General features: G+C 46.8%; 1 protein-coding gene across 1 annotated transcript; it reads left to right on the top strand.

The window, feature by feature from the left end:
- The first annotated feature begins 1,425 nt into the window (after nt 1-1,425).
- On the top strand, nt 1,426-2,323 carry LOC104603268 (early nodulin-like protein 14). Its single transcript, XM_010267264.3, has 2 exons — nt 1,426-1,720; nt 1,813-2,323. Exons 1-2 carry the CDS (start codon nt 1,531-1,533, stop codon nt 2,169-2,171), a joined length of 549 nt encoding a protein of 182 aa, XP_010265566.1. The 5' UTR covers nt 1,426-1,530; the 3' UTR covers nt 2,172-2,323.
- The last annotated feature ends 15,510 nt before the right edge of the window (nt 2,324-17,833 follow it).

Genomic DNA, 17,833 nt, shown 5'->3' with positions numbered 1-17,833 from the left:
TTTAAACATTATATATATTATCTAATATAATTAATTGGTCAAATTCAAATTGAATCGAATATTTGTATATTTAATAACATTATATAAATATATATATAATACAATAAATAGATAAAAATACAAGAAACTACAGAAAATATAAAAATTTTGTAGAAAATATGGGCATACCTCTAATAGGGTTGCAAGTCTAGTTGCCTAATACGAAGAATTTCAACTACATTGGGCTCATGTTAGGGTTCAAGCCAACTGAAAATTGAACAGATGTCTTATCATATTAAATAAAAATAGTGTGATAAACAATAATTATTAATGACAAAAATGCCATAAAATACAAAAAAAAATCAAAAAGAGAATTAATATTTTAAGCAAGACTCATTGACCAGGTCAAATAATTTAGTGGTTTAATTGGTTGGATCATCAATTTGTTGATCGAGTCAATGATGTACTACTTTCCCTTTTGCTAGCAAATAAGTAGACATGAAAATTTTGCACCCGATAAAGGAGAATGATTTGGACACATCCCATTTTTGATGAATCTGGAACATCTCTCTCACAATTCACAAAAATTGATTGATTACAATGACACTAGTCAAAATTTGTACCTCTTGTGTTGTGCTGCAAAAATGGTAATTTTTTTTGTCATATAGAGTTTGTGGGCCTATGGCTTTGTGCCCTCTTCATAAAAAACTGGGGTGTGCCGTAATCACAGCCAATAGAAAAACATTTTCCATCGAATTCTGCCATCCAAACACAAACCATCTGGGACATGGATTATTTCTACATTCAGCTCTTCTGCATGCGTTGTAGGCCATACTGGGCATCATCAATCAATGATCCAACTTTTCTGCCATGCAGTACATGCTGGGTATGAGTATTGAGTATCTCATGCAATGATCAACTCACGTTTCACTTTCAAATTTCCATCCCATAAGTCTGCAAATAGACCAAAATATGAGGGTTAAAAATGTCGTTTCCATCTCTCTTAACTTGAAACTTGCCGATCGCCGTTACCACCTTTTCCCTTAAATTGCGGTTCGTAAAAGTGTGGCCAGGCCGCGTAGTAAAACGTGAGTGGCTTCTTGCAGAATAACAAAACTAGCCCTCTACACAATTAAAAAACGTACAAAATGTGAGGGCATTTTTTAGTCATTCAAAAAGTAAGTTGAATCGTCTTTAGCTTGTCGGATTCGGATCGAACGTAAAAATCGGAAACTTCATTGGGCCACCAATTTTCCGATTCAATGGTTCGACCTTTCTGATCCCGTCCGACTTCCGAGTTATGTTTCTTACTCCTTTCCAATCCAATATTCCATTTCTTCAGTTGAAACATGAAACCAAGTGGTTCACTGAACTATCAACCGGTCTGGTTCAACGGCTATCTATCCTATCCTCTTTTCCACGTTAAATAGGGTGAAGAAACCCCCCCTCCCTACAACCCTCTGAGACTCTGAGTTGTGTTAATCGCCTTCTCTTCTCTGCTAATCTCTTCTCGCTCTCGCGTTTCAAGTTTTTCTGGGTTTATCCATCGTCATGGCTTCTTCTTCATCAGCTCTTCTGTCATCGTTGTTGGTGCTCTTCTCGATTCTTCTCTTCGGATTCACCGAAGCCAGAGACATCTTGGTTGGAGGCAACGCGAACGCATGGAAAATCCCATCCAATGAAAGCGCGTCCTTAAGTCTGTGGGCTGCAGCTACTCGTTTCAGAATTGGAGACTCTCTCGGTGATCCTCTCCATCTGAAATCATAAGTTTTTGAGGCATTTCCTCGTCTGGATTCTCTTCTGATTCTGTTCACGTCTTCTCTTTTTCTGCAGTTTGGAAGTACGACCCCAAGAAGGACTCGGTTCTGCAAGTGACGAAGGAGGCGTACACAGCTTGCAATACGTCGAACCCGATCGCTGCCTACAAGGATGGGAACACCAAGGTTGAGCTCGACCGGTCGGGGCCGTTCTACTTCATCAGCGGAACTGAGGATAACTGCCAGAAGGGAGAGAAGATGACCGTGGTCGTGCTGTCGCCGAGACACCATGGGTCTGGCTCGTCTGCTCCGGCTCCTGCTCCGGCGGTGGCACAAGAGGGACCGGCGTTGGCTCCGACTAGCGGTGTGCATGGCTTGAGGAGTGGTTTCAGTTTGGTTCTTTTAGGGAGTTTGGTGGGGATGATGTTGTTATGAGCAACATAAATGGAAAAATTTGATAGCGTTTTCTTATCTTTGGGATTCTTATAATACAATACAGATAGATAAGAATGTAGTAGCTAGCATGGAAATCTGAACTTTATTCTGTAATGGGATTTGCTTTGTGTAATGGTGAACCTCTCCCTCTCTCTCATCTCTGTGGAATTCAAAAACTGCCATTGAAATGCAGGACCAGAGTCCATCAGCTTCAGGCTTCAGCGGTGGCCTATGTTGGAGTTTCCTTGTATGGGAAAGCAAAGGGTGGCAACCCGCCAATTCTGCTCTGTTTGCTTTCAGAAGGGCGTGTACAGGAGTACCTAACCCCATCTTGCACAGTGAGATGTACTTGCATGGATCTATTGGATTCTGACCCAACGGTTGGATGCCCACCCTGTCCCACGGTGGGACAAAAGATGGGGCTCTGGAACTCTGGTTGCTCTCTCTGTTCTTTAACGGAAAGGACAAAAAACATGAAGGTTCGTGAAGGCGAACCTTACGTGTCACACGGAATCGTACACAGCTTTGGGAAACGGGACAAGGTCCGAATTCGACCCGTTTATAATTGGATCTAGTTTGGATCTAAAACTATCTGATCCGACTTTGAGATTTAAGGGTAATTACAAACAGCCAGCATATAAGTTTAGGGTAAATTACATACAGGATACAGCTACCTTTCTTTATATTTTGAAAGCCAAATACATACAGCTACCTTGAGTGTAGTGACAATTAAACCAACCCCCCAAATGTTGTTTTGGGACAACATACCCTAAGCTTTACTATTGCTACCTTATTGTATGAGACCATTTTTTCTATCAGTCCGGTTTGGTGCAATTTGGAGAAGATGTCATACCATATCGATAAATTACGGTTTAAGAAATTTTTAAACCAAACCAAATCATTTTGGTATAAAAATCAAATTAGACTAAACCATTTTATTACAGTTTGGTGCGGTTTCTAATAACGGTTTAGGGACTTAGACTATTTTATAATTCTTTTGGGTTTCATCCAATTAGAAAGTCCAAATAGCTTTCTTAAAAATTAAAACTTATAACTTTTATTTTATTATAAAATAAAGATTTTATTATATATTAATAATTTTATGCATTTAATTTAGATATATTATATTATATATAATAGGGGTGATCATTCGGTTAAAAACCGAACCAAAATCGAAATAATCGAAACCGAAATTTTTGGTTATTTTGGTTAAAACCAAATTTTAATAATATATACTCTATTATATATATTATAACATATAATATATATTATATATATATATTATGAAATTAAATTTTAGTATATTATATATTAATATATAAATATACAATATATTATATATTATATGTTAAATATTATATATTATATATTACGTATAATAATAAAAAGTTTGGTTAATCGAAATTCTAATTCTAAAATTCAAAACCGAAAACCAAATTAGCCAAAAACTGAATTAACTGAACCAATTTAACAAAAAATCGAAACTAAAATTTTAGGTTTAGTTTTTCGGTTTTAACCAAATAGTGCTCACCCCTAATATATAATATTTGTACATCATATATTAATATTACATTTATACATTTACATAATATATAATTTCGGTTTACGGTTTACAGTTTGGTAAACCAAAGCGAAACTGTAAACTATAATTTAGAAAACTACCAAATCGAACCAAACTGTTTTTAGGTGTAAACCAAACAAAATTGCAAATTCGGTTTGGTTCGGTTCAGTTTTATGGTTTGAACCATATAATGAGCACCCCTAACTTTTCCCTTTTAACTATTTTTTTTTTCCAAATTTTAATTCTCACATGTTTCTTTCAACTTTCATATTAGCAGTCTAGCCATTTGGGCTCTTTTTCAGGTTCAACTCAGTTTGGAAATTAAGGTTTTGCACCCCACATCTTGCTTGTATCAATATATAAATATATTAAACTGAAATGTGTATGTAAGAAGGCCTAGGATGAGGGAAATGGAATCTAACAGTATTTTTTGCCTTTTTACATAGAAATTACAATAATGCCATTCTCTACCAACTCTTTCTCTTTTGCTTCTTTTTTTTTCTTTCAAATTATAAGAATGCCGGTCTCTCTCTCTTGCTTTTTTTCTTTCAAATTACAAGAATGCCACTCTCTCTCTTTCTTTCTCTCTTACAAATTACAAGAATGCCATCTCTTTCTCTCCTTATAAATTATAAGAATGCTACTCTCTCTCCAACTGAGGGAGACCTCAGTTCGACATCTCGACTGTTAGGGGACCTACAATCAAGGGTTGTAGAGTTTGAGTCGAGCCGAGCTCGAACTTTTGAACTCAAGCTCAAGTCTCTAATTGGAATCGAGCTCGAGCTAAACGACACATTGACAACTGAGGGAGACCTCGGCTCGGCACCTCGGTCACTGAGGGAGATCTCGGCTAAACACCTCGGCAACTAAGGGAGACCTCAGCTCGACACCTTGTCAACTTAGGGAGACCTTAGCTCGACACTTTGCCTACTAGAGAAACCTCAGCTCGACACTTCAACAGCTGAAGGAGACATCCGTTTGGCACCTTGGCAATTGAGGGAGACCTCAGCTCAACACCTCAGCTGCTTGAGAGACCTGCAATCAAAGATAGCCGAGCTCAAACTTCCGAGCTTTTGACTTGAGATGAACTTGAACTTGAGCTTAAGTCTCTAATTCGAATCGAGCTCGAACCTGATAGTTTATGAACGAGCCCTGCAAAACAGGCCCCTTTCGCTAGTCTTTCATTAAATTGGTTATAAATACTCTTTTAACACATATACAATACACAAGCCAAGATTTTTTTTTTTGGAATTCAAATTTAAATGTTCATTAATTATGCTTATTGTCTATTAATTACTACTATTAATTCCGTTAGTTTTGATTTTTTTTTCAAATGAATAGGTAAAATAACATACACTTTATTTCACCTAAAAAAGTAAAAAGAATCATCATTAAAATCAGTATTTCGTGAAAACTTACATAGAATATTTAATATTTACAAGTCCCCTTATATTGATATCAAGGTTCAAAGTAAGGATACAACACACATGATCCAAAGCTTATTGAGTATACCGTATTGTATTTTGGGACCATTTATACGCTATTTTTGGAGAATTATTAGATTTCAGTTTTTTATATAATGAAATATATTGTCATAAGACAATTGCCAAAAAGATATATAAGGCAAAAAAGATGAAAAAAAAAACCTAAAGTTTTGATCAACACAAACTCTCCGTACACAAATTTTGCTATCAAGTGTATGGATATTTTGAATCATGACTGATAATCTGATATTAACGAGTGGTCTCCCTTCGTTACCTGATCTTTGAAAAGTGACAATTTAGTGCAGCAGCGTTAACTGACGTTACAGGGGATAGTAGAGTTACCAAACTGCCCTTTGTTGTCATGAACAATCGAAGACATTGATAGAACCTACAAGACACCTTCATTCATTGATAGAACAATCAAAGACATGTGATAAAAGGGGGAGTATAAGTTGGTGAAGACGAGATTCAGTGCTTTCTTTGCCACACATGACACCTTCATTTATTTCTTCGAGGCAGAGGTGTCAAATGGACTAGATTTAGTCCAATATGAATCTATTTATAAATGAATTGGATCTAATCTAGTCTAAATCCAATGCAAATCAAATCTAATCCATTCCATTAAAATATAAATAGACCGGATTGGATCCAATCCAAACTGAATGAAATATCAAAAGTTATATATAAAAAATAGAACATATAAAAATTATAAAAATATATTAAAATGTAGAAATCTGAAAATTACAAAAATATACTCTTTTGGCATTGAGAAAGTACTTTTGTAAAAGTGTTTTCATAAAAATGCTTTTGTAAAAGTATTTTATGGAAATGCTTTTATAAAAGTACTTTCATATAAATGCTTTTATAAAAGTATTTTTGTATAAGTGCTTTTATAAAACTACTTTTGTATAAGTGTTTTTATAAAACTACTTTCATAAAAGTGCTTTCATGTAAAAGTAATTTTGTAAAAGTACTTTCATAAAAGTGTTTTTATCAAACTGCTTCTGTAAAAGTATTTTTTTAAAAGTGCTTTTCATAAAATTACTTTTACAGAAGTGCTTTCGTAAAAGTACTTTTATAAAAATGATTTTATGCTGGCTTCAATGTTGATCGGTTTCAAATTGAACAAGGGTTTGAACTCATGATCGGATTATTGAAAATTTGGTTTAGGTCTAATTCAGACCAATAAGAATATAGACCAATTTATTTTAGATTGGCCAAATCCAATAATTATATGGACCGTCAAAATCTGATTTAATAGGGTTTGGATTAGATTGGATCCAACCCAAAACTGGCCGACTTACACTACTACTTCAAGGTGCTGGAGTCAATAACTTGATTATTAGTGGTAAGAGACATCCTAAATTTTGAGAGACATTCATTAATATATTTAGAAAGTTTAATTTGCAGTCAGGATCAGAATTGGAATTGGAATAGCCTATTCCCAAATCGCATTCTAATCATTATTATTATCATTATCTTATTATTACTTTAATAATGTTTTCATGAATATTTTACTATTTTATTAATATTAGACTTTGATTTTTTCCTGCAAAGAGTCATTTTTTTTTCTTAACAAACTCTGGAATTAGGGATGGCAATTTCCGCCATAAAATCGGAGCTCCCGTCTTGCCCTGAATGGGGGCGGGTTTTCCTCGACCCTAAACAAGGACAGGGCGGGGACGGGGAAAATAATTTTTCCCCAAACCGGGTACGGGGTGGGGATGGATTTTGTATATAATTCCCTGAATCCGCCCTGAACCTGAAGGTAAATTAATAAAATATCTATATGTTTAATATTGACATTTAAAATATATCTAAGTTTTCCCTAAATTTTTAAAATCCTAAGATTCCATAATTTTATTTTTAAATTACCCCTAAAGTATTATAATTCAATTCTAAAACACCCCCAAATTCCTATATCTTATGTATAAAGTAGATAATTTTAAAGTAATTGTCTTGAAGCGGGAAAAATTTGGGGATTCCCCGTCCCCGATGAGGAATGGATGCCCTGCCCTGAACCCTCCCCGCCACCGGGGAGGGGGTGCCTTGCCCTGTTGCCACTCCTATCTAGAATTATGGAATGGGAATTCTATTACACCAAGAATAGGAATTAGCATAGTTTTAAAAACCGGACCGGACCGGATAGTCAGACCGGAAAGACCGATAACCGTTCAGCCCTCTGGGTCCGATTATACTGTAAACCGCTAAACCCTAAAAAACCGTTGAAAATGTCAGAAAATCGCTGACCCGGGAGGTCAAACCGCTAAACTGTTCGACCCGGGCAGCGGTTCGCGGGTTACGAATTTCATTTTCATTGATTTAAAAAAATAATAAAAACAAAAAAAAACACTCTTACAAATTAGGCCTTTAGGGTTAGAACGAAAGTCATTCATTTTCGTTCTCATCCTTCCCTCCTCTCAGTCCACATATCCCGACTCACGACTGACGGCGATTCACAACGACCGGCGATGGCGGTGAACTTCACCTATGGCGGTTTGCATTTTATAACCAGCAACAACCTCTATTTACCAAGGACTTGCAGCGGCGGCCGGCGATTTTACAGTGGCAGTAGCTGCGGCCAACCACTGGCGACTACGGTGGAGTCACCGGTTCTGGGTAAAAAACCACATGATTTGGCATAGCAACCGCCGGCGACTAAGATTGGGCATAGCATCTCCTTTGATCAAAGAAGAGAACGACACCTACGTTTTCAACCGAAGATTTATAGCGGCCAACAAACAGCCTTCGTGCACTTGAAGGCAATGACCAAGATTGGCAGTGGCCAACTTCTGGTAAACAATAGTGATGAAGGGAAATTTGGCCCGACCTCGCAGTTACCCAACACGTGGCAGAAACAAGCAACTCAGGACAGTAGAGCGCCCGAAGCAAGCACCAAAAGCAAAGTCCAAGCTCGCTACTGAGCCCGAACTCCAGACCGCCCTACTAGGAGCCCGATCTCCCCACCAAGGGCCCGAGCTCCCCGCCAGGAGCCCGAGCTCCCTACCAAGAGTCCGAGCTCCCTACTGGGAGTCCGAGCTCCTTGTTAAAAGCCCGAGCTCCCTACTAGGAGTCTGAGCTCGCTGAAGAACCCGAGCTCCCTACCGAGTCCGAGCTCCCTACTGGGAGTCCGAGCTCCTTGAAAAGAGCCCGAGCTCCCCGCCAAGAGCCCGAGCTCCCTACCAAGAGTCCGAGCTCCCTATTAAGAACTCGGAGCTCCCTACGGAGAACCCGAGTTCCCTGCAAAGAGCACGAACTGTACTGGGCCCCAAGCCTCACAAAGCTGACCCGAGCTGGCCCAAGGCAGCTCGAGACGCTCCAAACCGAACTCGAGACACCTCGCTCACCACTCCAACACTTCACTTCCGAAACACCAGGCTGACCAAACGTACCCGACACCAAGGATGTCCGTATCCAAGGGCGTTGCACCTGACTGATTTGGGATCTAACGCCTGACAGCCGCACTTCAAACGGCTTCCTGCCACCGCCACCTGTAACCGTCGTCACCAGCCGCAGAGACGGCTCCGACAAAAGGAACAGTGGCGGTTCTGTCCGGCCAGAGGAAATGACATCCGAACTGGCAGGAGTTCAGAAGTAATCATGCCCGATCTGACGGAAGCCCGGAAGTGAGTGCACGAGGTGGTTATAAAAGGCTCCTACCCACCAGGAACGAGGTATGCTAACTTTGCGCTATCTGGTTTATCTTGCCTTTGAAGTATTCTAACTTGAGCTTCGGAGCCTTTACGCCGGGTTCTCCCTTGAGCTTCTCTTCTCCTTCCGTTTCAGGTCCCTGTAACTCAGTTCAGAGGCAAGATCATTGATAGCTAAGACCGGCCAGATTGTGCTTCATCAATTGGCGCCGTTTGTGGGAACGCTTCAAAAGGCCTCCCTCCAAAACTTTCATACCCTTTTCTTCTTCTTTGAAAAATTCAACTCATGGCCTCATCCAGCAACGCCGGACGCGGCACAGAGACAAACACCACCGAGGAACAGCCCCAAGTTCCCGTGGTGTGTGTTGGGCAGTTCACCATCCCCCTCTCGATGGATGGAATCCCCAATCTGGCTACGCCACAAGCAGTGGCGCCTGCAAGCCTGCCGGCCACAAACATCCCCTTCCCTCTTCCCATCGAGACTACCTTCTCTGAACCAACCGTCGTCCCCCTGGCAGCTAGCCAAAATCGGTTGGACGACCTAATGCAGTGCATGCGGGCAATGCAAGCCCAGAAGCAACAGTTCCAGCAACACCAGCTTCACCAGCCCCAAGTGTTGCACAACCTCTCCCAGTACCACTATCAACAGCAGTTCCTCCAACTAACACTGAACCAACCACTACTTCCACCTCGCCACCCTGCCCCGAAGCCAGTCAAGGCCTCTCCGCAGGATGGGCGCCTCCAAGGAAAGGCCTCTAGGCCCCAGAATCCCCCAAACAGCCAGGCCTCATCCCCAGGCCAGAGAGAAAGAAAAGTCATCCCCGCCTCGCGGCTCGCAGGCGGATCGGGAACCTCGCCCGCGAGATCGGCACCTCGGGGATCCAAACCGGAGTCCCCACTGGTGGAAAACCGATTCGGCGCACTGGCAGCAGCGGACTACCAGCACTCCGGGCCCATCGAGCTCGGCAACACGGAGGCCAGCAGCGCCAGTACAAGGCCCACTTAGCAGCGAAGGCGCCGTCGAAGTCGACGAACTGCCACCCGCGCCCTATCAGAGCTTAGAGGCAAAGGCGAGACGAGCTCGGACGAGGTAGGAGTTGCCCCGATTCTCTCAGTTCCTTCCCCCCTCGCATCAGAACTCCTGGCAGTCCCCTTGCCTAGAGATTTCAAGCTCCCGCCCCTAGACAAGTATGACGGATCCTTCGACCCTAACGACCACGTGGACGCTTTCCAGTCCCAAATGCACCTCGCCAGAGCCAGCGAATCATGCATGTGCGTGGCCTTCACCACCACCCTCAGTGGGGTAGCCCCCACTTGGTACAGGAACCTGGCCCTCGGATCGATAAAGTGTTGGGCTCAGTTCGTGCAGGTCTTCACTGCACACTTTGTCACCAGCAAACGGTGCCCCAGAGCAGAGGAAAGCATCTTCGGGATAGTCCAAAGGGAAGGAGAACCCATATGGGGCTACATCAAACGATTCAATGAGGTATGCTTACAGATACCTCGGTTAGACCCCGCGGTGCAGCTTGCCGCAGCAAAAAGAGGGGTGACGCACAAGGAATTCAAGTGGCACATGGTAGCTAACCAGCCCGCGATCGTGGCCAAGTTCCTCAAGCTCGCGGACAAGTTCATGAGGACTGAGGAGGAAATCAACCAAAGAACCGAGGGCGGAAACGAGAAAAGAAAGAGGGACGGCGAGCCCTCTAGTTCGGCCGACCGAAAAAACCCGGCCCGGGACCCAAAACCGAACCAGTCGTTCCGAGCTCCCCTGCAAGTTCGGACGGATTACACGCCACTGAACATGAGGCGGACCGAGATCCTAATGACGATCAAGGACGCCCCCTATGTGAAATGGCCACCTCGCCTAAAGGGAAATCCGAACGAAAGAAACAAGAATTTGTATGGTAGTTTCCATAGGGACCATGGCCACAGTACTGAGCAGTGCAATAACCTCCGAGACGAGATAGAGGGGCTCATCCGTCGCGGATACTTGAGAAACTTTGTACAGCACAACAATAATAGCAATAAAGCAGATCAGCCAGGTGAGCACTTAAAGGACGCCCCCGAAACTAGTGGCAGGCCTGCCGAACAGATGCAGCGACAGCCTCCGGCAGAAAGGCCAGTTCGGGGAACCATCCATGTAATTGTGGGAGGTTCGGTGGTAGCGGGATGCACATCGGCAGCAGCCCGGACTTCAGTTCGCGAAGCGGTCCTCGAGGAGCGGAACCCTCCGAAAAGGCCAAAGACCGAGGAGCCAAACCTTTTCACAGAAGACGACGCGCGAGGAGTTCGCTACCCTCACGATGACGCGCTTGTCATTAAACTAAGGATCAACGACTTCGAGGTTAGGCACGTACTTGTAGATTCAGGCAGCTCGGCGGACATCCTCTTCAAATCGGCGTTTGATCGGCTACAGCTGCCGAGGAGCGAACTAAGGCCCGCAAGCACTCCCCTGGTGGGCTTCAGCGGAGAGGAAGTCAGGCCCCTTGGAAAAATAACGGTGCCTGTGGAAGTCGGCACGTGGCCTTGTGCGGTCAGACTCAACCACGACTTCCTGGTGGTCGCGACCCCCTCCCCATACAATGCCATAATAGGGCGGCCAATCACGCATATTCTGCGGGCGGTGGTCTCCACCTACTATTTGGCCATGAAATTCCCTACGGACTTCGGTGTGGGGGTAGTGCGGGGTGACCAGCTCGAGTCCCGCAAGTGCTACATTGCCGCCCTAAAGGGAAAGACCAAGACGGCCGGCGACCTTGATCTGGAGCGGCCCGCGGAGCAAGGCGAAGAACGAGCCTCGCCCACAGAGGAAACAGTCGCGATCCCGACCTCGCCTACGGACCCAGTTCGCGCACTCCAGATCGGTGCTTCTGTCAAAGAACCCCTATGGACCGAACTGGTAAGCTTTTTACTCCAAAATTTAGATATTTTTGCATGGTCCGCGGCCGATATGTCCGGTATTGACCCTGGTCTTATAACTCACAAACTTAATACTGACCCTTTAGTCAGACCCGTTAGACAGAAGAAACGGAACTTAGCCCCAGAGCGCTGGAAAGCGGTCGACGAGGAAGTCGAGAAGCTCCTCGCGGCAGACTTCATAAGGGAAGTCCATTATCCGAGTTGGGTGGCCAACCCTGTGCTGGTGAAAAAGGCGAACGGCAAGTGGCGCATGTGCGTCGACTACACCGACCTGAACCGAGCCTGCCCAAAAGACTGCTTCCCCCTTCCTAGGATCGACCGCCTAGTGGACGCAACCTCGGGACATGAATTGCTAAGCTTCCTGGATGCCTACTCAGGCTACAACCAAATCCGGATGGACCAATCCGACGAGGAAAAAACCAGCTTCATAATCGAGTTCGGCCTATACTGTTACAAGGTCATGCCCTTCGGGTTAAAAAATGCCGGGGCGACCTTCCAAAGACTTGTAAATAGGCTGTTTCAGCCCCTGATCGGCACAAAGATAGAGTGCTATGTAGACGACATGGCCGTCAAAACACAGTTTTCACAAGAATTAATACAAGACTTAGATTCCGTCTTCCAAATCCTACGTCAGTATAACATGAAACTGAACCCCAACAAATGTGTCTTTGGCGTCACCTCGGGCAAATTCCTGGGCTACGTTGTCAATCGACGCGGCATCGAGGCCAACCTGGACAAAATAAAAGCCATCCTAGATATGAGACCACCTCGGAAAATAAAAGAAGTCTAGAGGCTAAACGGCCACATAGCCGCTCTAAGCCGCTTCATGTCCAAGTCGGCAGATCGCTACCTACCCTTCTTCAAAGCAATCAAAGGCAAAGGGTTTGAATTGACCCAAGACTGTCAGCTCGTGTTTGACGAGCTAAAAGGCTACCTCGCCAGTGTGCCAACCTTAGCTCGGCCCGAGGAAGGCGAAGTCTTAGAACTGTACCTCTCGGCTAGCGACGAGGTGGTCAGTTCGGTACTAGTAAAGGAAGCAGACCGGGTCCAACGACCCATATATTATGTTAGTAAAATCTTGCAAGGAGTAGAGACAAGGTACCTGTAGATAGAAAAGCTAGCGTATGCTCTGGTGGTAGCAGCACGGAAACTACGCCCGTACTTCCAGGCTCACACCGTCATCGTCCTGACCGACAAACCTCTGAGACAAGTTTTACTCAAACCCGAGGTTTCCGGCCGGCTGACGAAGTGGGCCATCGAACTCAGCGAGTACGATCTCCAGTATAAGCCAAGAACTGCCATTAAGGCCCAAGCCTTGGCAGATTTTATCGCAGAGTGCACGTTTAGCCTCGAAGTCCCTGAGCCGGTCGAGCCCGAGATCCCCAGTTCGGGCGAACTCGGAGCTCCCAAGCCAAATGAGTCCGAACCCCGTGAAGTAGCAGCCAGTGTGGCTTCCCTCCTGGTTAGACCAAGCACGAACTGGGATGAGGAGCCCTGAATCCTTCATGTAGATGGCTCCTCGAACCAACAAGGCAGCAGAGCTGGAATAGTGCTACGCGGCCCGAGCGGAACAAAACTGGAATACGCACTACGCTTTGAGTTCGCGGCATCCAACAACGAGGCGGAGTACGCGGCACTGATAGCCGGGCTAAACCTAGCGCGCAAGGTCGGAGCAAAGCACATGGTAATCTGCAGTGATTCCCAGCTCGTAGTCAACCAAGTTACAGGCGAGTACGAAGCACGCGAGCTCACTATGATTGCGTACTTGGCAAAAGTAAAGGAAGCTCTGCTCAACTTCCAGTCGCACTTCATCAAGAAAATCCCGAGGTCAGAGAACGCTGAGGCCGACACCCTGTCTCGACTGGCTAGCACGAGCCACAACGCTAGGAGAACCGTGTACGTAGAGGACTTGCCTCGGCCCAGATTTCTCGGTGGGGCAGAAGAGGTCGCTCCCGTCACCGAAGCAGAGCCGAGCTGGATCGACCCACTCGCGAGCTTCCTGTTAGACGGAACCCTCCCCGCGGACCGCAACGCAGCCAAGAGGGTGCAGTGCCAGGCAGCCAAATACGTCATGATAGACGAACGGTTGTACCGACGATCCTACACGCTCCCCTATCTACGATGCTTGCGCCCAGCCGAAGCCAAGCTGGTACTCCGCGACATCCATGAAAGCTTGTGCGGCGGACACCTGGGGGGCAGAGCCCTCGCCCAAAAGGCACTTCGACAAGGATACTACTGGCCAACTGTGAAGACAGAGGCAATCGAGCTCGTCAGAAAATGCAACAAGTGTCAGAAGCATGCCAGCATCCACCATCAGCCCGCTGCCGACCTCAAATACCTCACCAGTCCACGGCCCTTTGCCCAATGGGGCATCGACCTCCTGGGGCCATTCCCACCAGCGACAGGCGGGAGAAAATTCCTAGTGGTGGTAGTAGATTATTTCACAAAGTGGATAGAAGCTGAACCCCTGGCAATAGTTACAGCCCGAAACATACAAAACTTCTTTTGGAAGAACATTGTATGTCGCTTCGGGCTACCTCGGGTACTGATCTCCGACAACGGCAAACAGTTCGAAGATATCAAGTTCCAAGAATGGTGCCGAAGTATGGGAATTAGTCAGAACTTCACATCGGTCGCACACCCACAGGCAAATGGCCAAACAGAAGTAATGAACAGAGCCATCCTCCGCGGGCTGAAAGCGCGATTGGACCGAGCCAAAGGTTTGTGGGCAGACGAACTACCAAGTGTTCTATGGGCACACCGAACAACGGAAAAGACCGCCACAGGTGAGACTCCCTTTAACCTCACCTACGGCACCGAAGCAGTGATCTCGGCGGAAATCGAAGTGCCTACGTTGCAACTAGAAGCGTACGACGAACGGACAAACGAGGGCGAGTTACACACCAACCTCGACCTACTGGACGAAGTGAGAGACCTCGTGCACATCCGAACTGCGGCCTACCAACAAAAGGTAGCTTGGTACTACAACGCGCGAGTAAAGAAGAGGAACTTCTGCGTCGGCGACCTGGTTCTCCGTAAGGTCATGGTGCCCGAACCCGGCGTAGGGAAACTTGGACCAAACTTGGAAGGACCCTACAGAGTAATGAAAGCACTCGGTGGGGGAGCATACGAGCTCGAAACCCTAGAAGGAAAACAAGTACCTCGAGCATGGAACGTTGTCAACTTAAGAAGGTACTACCTATAGGCCACCAAGGCAAGTACGCCGAAGCCATTTCATGTCAGAAAACGAACTGAAGGACCGAAATGGTCAGTTCGGCAAAAAATATAGCTCGAAGACACGACAACCAGTACATGAACAAAAAGCCATTTCATTTCAGAATAGATGTGTACATTCGAAAAAAAAAAGTGTACATTTCATTTCACAAGCCAGGGGCTACTTCATCGTTATCAGAAGCCGCTTCGACAACACCCAAAGGACCTGCCTCCCCCTCGGAGTCCGGTTCGGCATCCGCAGCATTAGCCATTTCTTGAGTAATGCGCGAAGTGGATATGGCGCTAGTGTCAAGCTCAGGGTACGTATTCTGGATCATCCACCGGCTTAGCTTGAAACCCCTCCTGTAGGAGTCTACCATCAGATCATCGAAATCCGGCGAAGCAATGTAATCGCTGACAGCTTTCTTCTTTGCGTCTTCGATGCCTTGAGAGAAGATCTGAGTCCTCTCCCTGATATCCTCCTGAAGATACTCGACCTGGTGCTCCAGGTCCAACTTTATTTCCGCCTTACGCTTCACCACCACTCCCATGGCCTCGGCATCCATCTGAGACCTCGCCTGCCTAGACCGCGTGAGGCGAGCAACAGCCTCAGCAGCACGAGCATTCTCCTCGGCAGTTCGAGCAGCCTCCTCGGCAGCTCGCGCCTGCCTCGAGCATCTCTCCACATGGTTCGCCAAGGCGTGAATGGAAGAGTTCACCTATCAAAAGAAAAACGGGATCAAAGGAACGAATAAAAGAATAAAGGCCGAACTCTAAAGAAGGGAGCACTTACCACCATGGCATGAGTAACAGCACGGCAGGCCACTTGGTGTAGAGGGAGCTCGGTCCACGCCGCAACTTCCTCGGGAAACATCGCCTCCTTACTTCGTTGAAGAGCATGAACAGGCGACAGCACGCTCCTGAAGTCCCCCAGGACCTCCGAGCCCGACGGCCCAGCTCGCGTACGGGCAGACTCAGAGTAGGCGGGAGCCCCCGTGTGTGTGGTTTCGGCATAAGGAGCCCCCGCCGGCTCCTACATAGGAGGAACCATCTCGGGCTCCTCTGCCGGATTGTCCGGCACCTCGGGCTCCGCCCCCTGGGATGGCTCGGCGCGAGCTCGCTTAGCCACCCGTTTTCTCCTCTTCATGCCTGGAACAAGTGCCCACCTCGGGTCCCTCGAAAGTCCATCGTACTTGCGAAAAGGAGTTCAGCATCAGTAAGACACGTAAAAGAAGAGCAAGACAGGATCACTAGGGAAAGAACCTACCCGAACTCAGGCCCGCAGCAATAAGCTTGGCCTCCGTCAGATACCATTGACAATCCAGCCCAAGCCGCGCCCATTGCCGGAGGCCCTTCGCCGTCTCCTTATCAAGTGTGATGCCGGAATCGGGAGCGGCCATCCCCTAGCCGGTCTGAAATGGCCACCCCTGCACACTTCGCACCCCGAAATAGTCCCGCTTCCATGCCGGGACCTTATTAGGGAGTCCGTGTAAGAGCTTGAAGCCCGGGCGAGGGGACCCGCTTGCTTTTTCAGCATTAAAATGGAAGAGAAAATCTCCAGATCCAGAGGAAAGTTCTCATCGCAAAATAAAGAGATCGTCCCCACTAAGTTCCTAATAGAGTTCGGGTGAAGCTGGCCGACCGTCACACCGAAGTGGTTTAGGACCTCGACAAGAAGAGGGTGAAAGGGCAGTCGCAGCCCCACGGCGAGCTGTTCCCGGAAAATCACGATCTCATCAGGACCGTGTTCCCAAGGGAAGCTGCCCGTAGGGATGAAGTAACCGTGCTCCCCGGGCAAGTCGTAGTAGTCTACGAGGGTTTGAAGTTCCTCAGGCGTCATAGTCGAAGGGCCGAACTGATCTACAACCCGGCCACGACGGGAGGTAGACGCTGACCTACCCGAAGCACCTCAGGCCATAGGCCCGACCCCTTCCTCAGGACCTACATCAGGCTCACTTGAACAACCGGGGGACGCAAATTGGTTCGTAGAACCTACATCAGACCCGCTTGAACAGTCTGAATCCTCCAAACTAGACATCGGGAAACGGAACGGGATTCCAAAAGCACTCACCTGGGAAGAAGACTGCAGCAGACCATGAAAGCTCGAACAAGCAAGGAACCTAGGACGCGAGCTGAATCTTAGGCGTGAGCTCAAGATGTACAATAGTAGCAAGGACGGGCCCCCCCCACTGCGCACTATTTATATCCACAGCGTTCGGAAAGCGACGGCCCAGATCGAAGCCAATCCAACGGCCCACAGCCGCGCTAAACCGCACGTCTTCCGAGACCAATCAGCGCACGTCTTTCCGAAACTGACGAAGCATCGCGCACGTCCTGTCAGAGGACGGGTGTCAGCACGCACCTTCTCGAAACTGCGGGGTGTCGGCGCACGTCTCCTCGCAATAAAAGCGTCCGCAGCGCAACTCCCGAACAACTGCCGTCACGACTCCCAAACGCGCGCCCTTTTTTGAAAATAAAATTAGAGCATGCGCGCTCAGGACGGACCAAAACCCTCCTGCTACCTTGCAAACTCCCCGCGCGAAGACGAGACCCTTGTCGCAGGGAGTGGGGGGCAATTGATGAAGGGAAATTTGGCCCGACCTCGCAGTTACCCAACACGTGGCAGAAACAAGCAACTCGGGACAGTAGAGCGCCCGAAGCAAGCACCAAAAGCAAAGTCCAAGCTCGCTACTGAGCCCGAACTCCAGACCACCCTACTAGGAGCTCGAGCTCCCCACCAAGGGCCTGAGCTCCCCGCCAGGAGCCCGAGCTCCCTATTGGGTGTCCGAGCTCCCTGTTAAAAGCCCGAGCTCCTAGTAGGGCTCTTGGCGGGGA

Source organism: Nelumbo nucifera, chromosome 2 (assembly GCF_055504915.1).
Source record: "Nelumbo nucifera cultivar China Antique chromosome 2, China Antique-T2T, whole genome shotgun sequence".
Lineage (NCBI taxonomy): Eukaryota > Viridiplantae > Streptophyta > Magnoliopsida > Proteales > Nelumbonaceae > Nelumbo > Nelumbo nucifera.
The sequence above is the reverse complement of the archived record's forward strand: the minus strand, read 5'-3'. Positions and strand labels throughout refer to the sequence as shown.

What these genes read in the sequence shown, in the direction of transcription:
- LOC104603268 (XM_010267264.3), top strand. Translation starts at nt 1,531, where the DNA reads ATGGCTTCTTCTTCATCAGCTCTTCTGTCATCGTTGTTGGTGCTCTTC. An exon ending in CAGAATTGGAGACTCTCTCG is followed by an intron (nt 1,721 to 1,812) that starts GTGATCCTCTCC and finishes CTTTTTCTGCAG; the next exon opens with TTTGGAAGTACGACCCCAAG.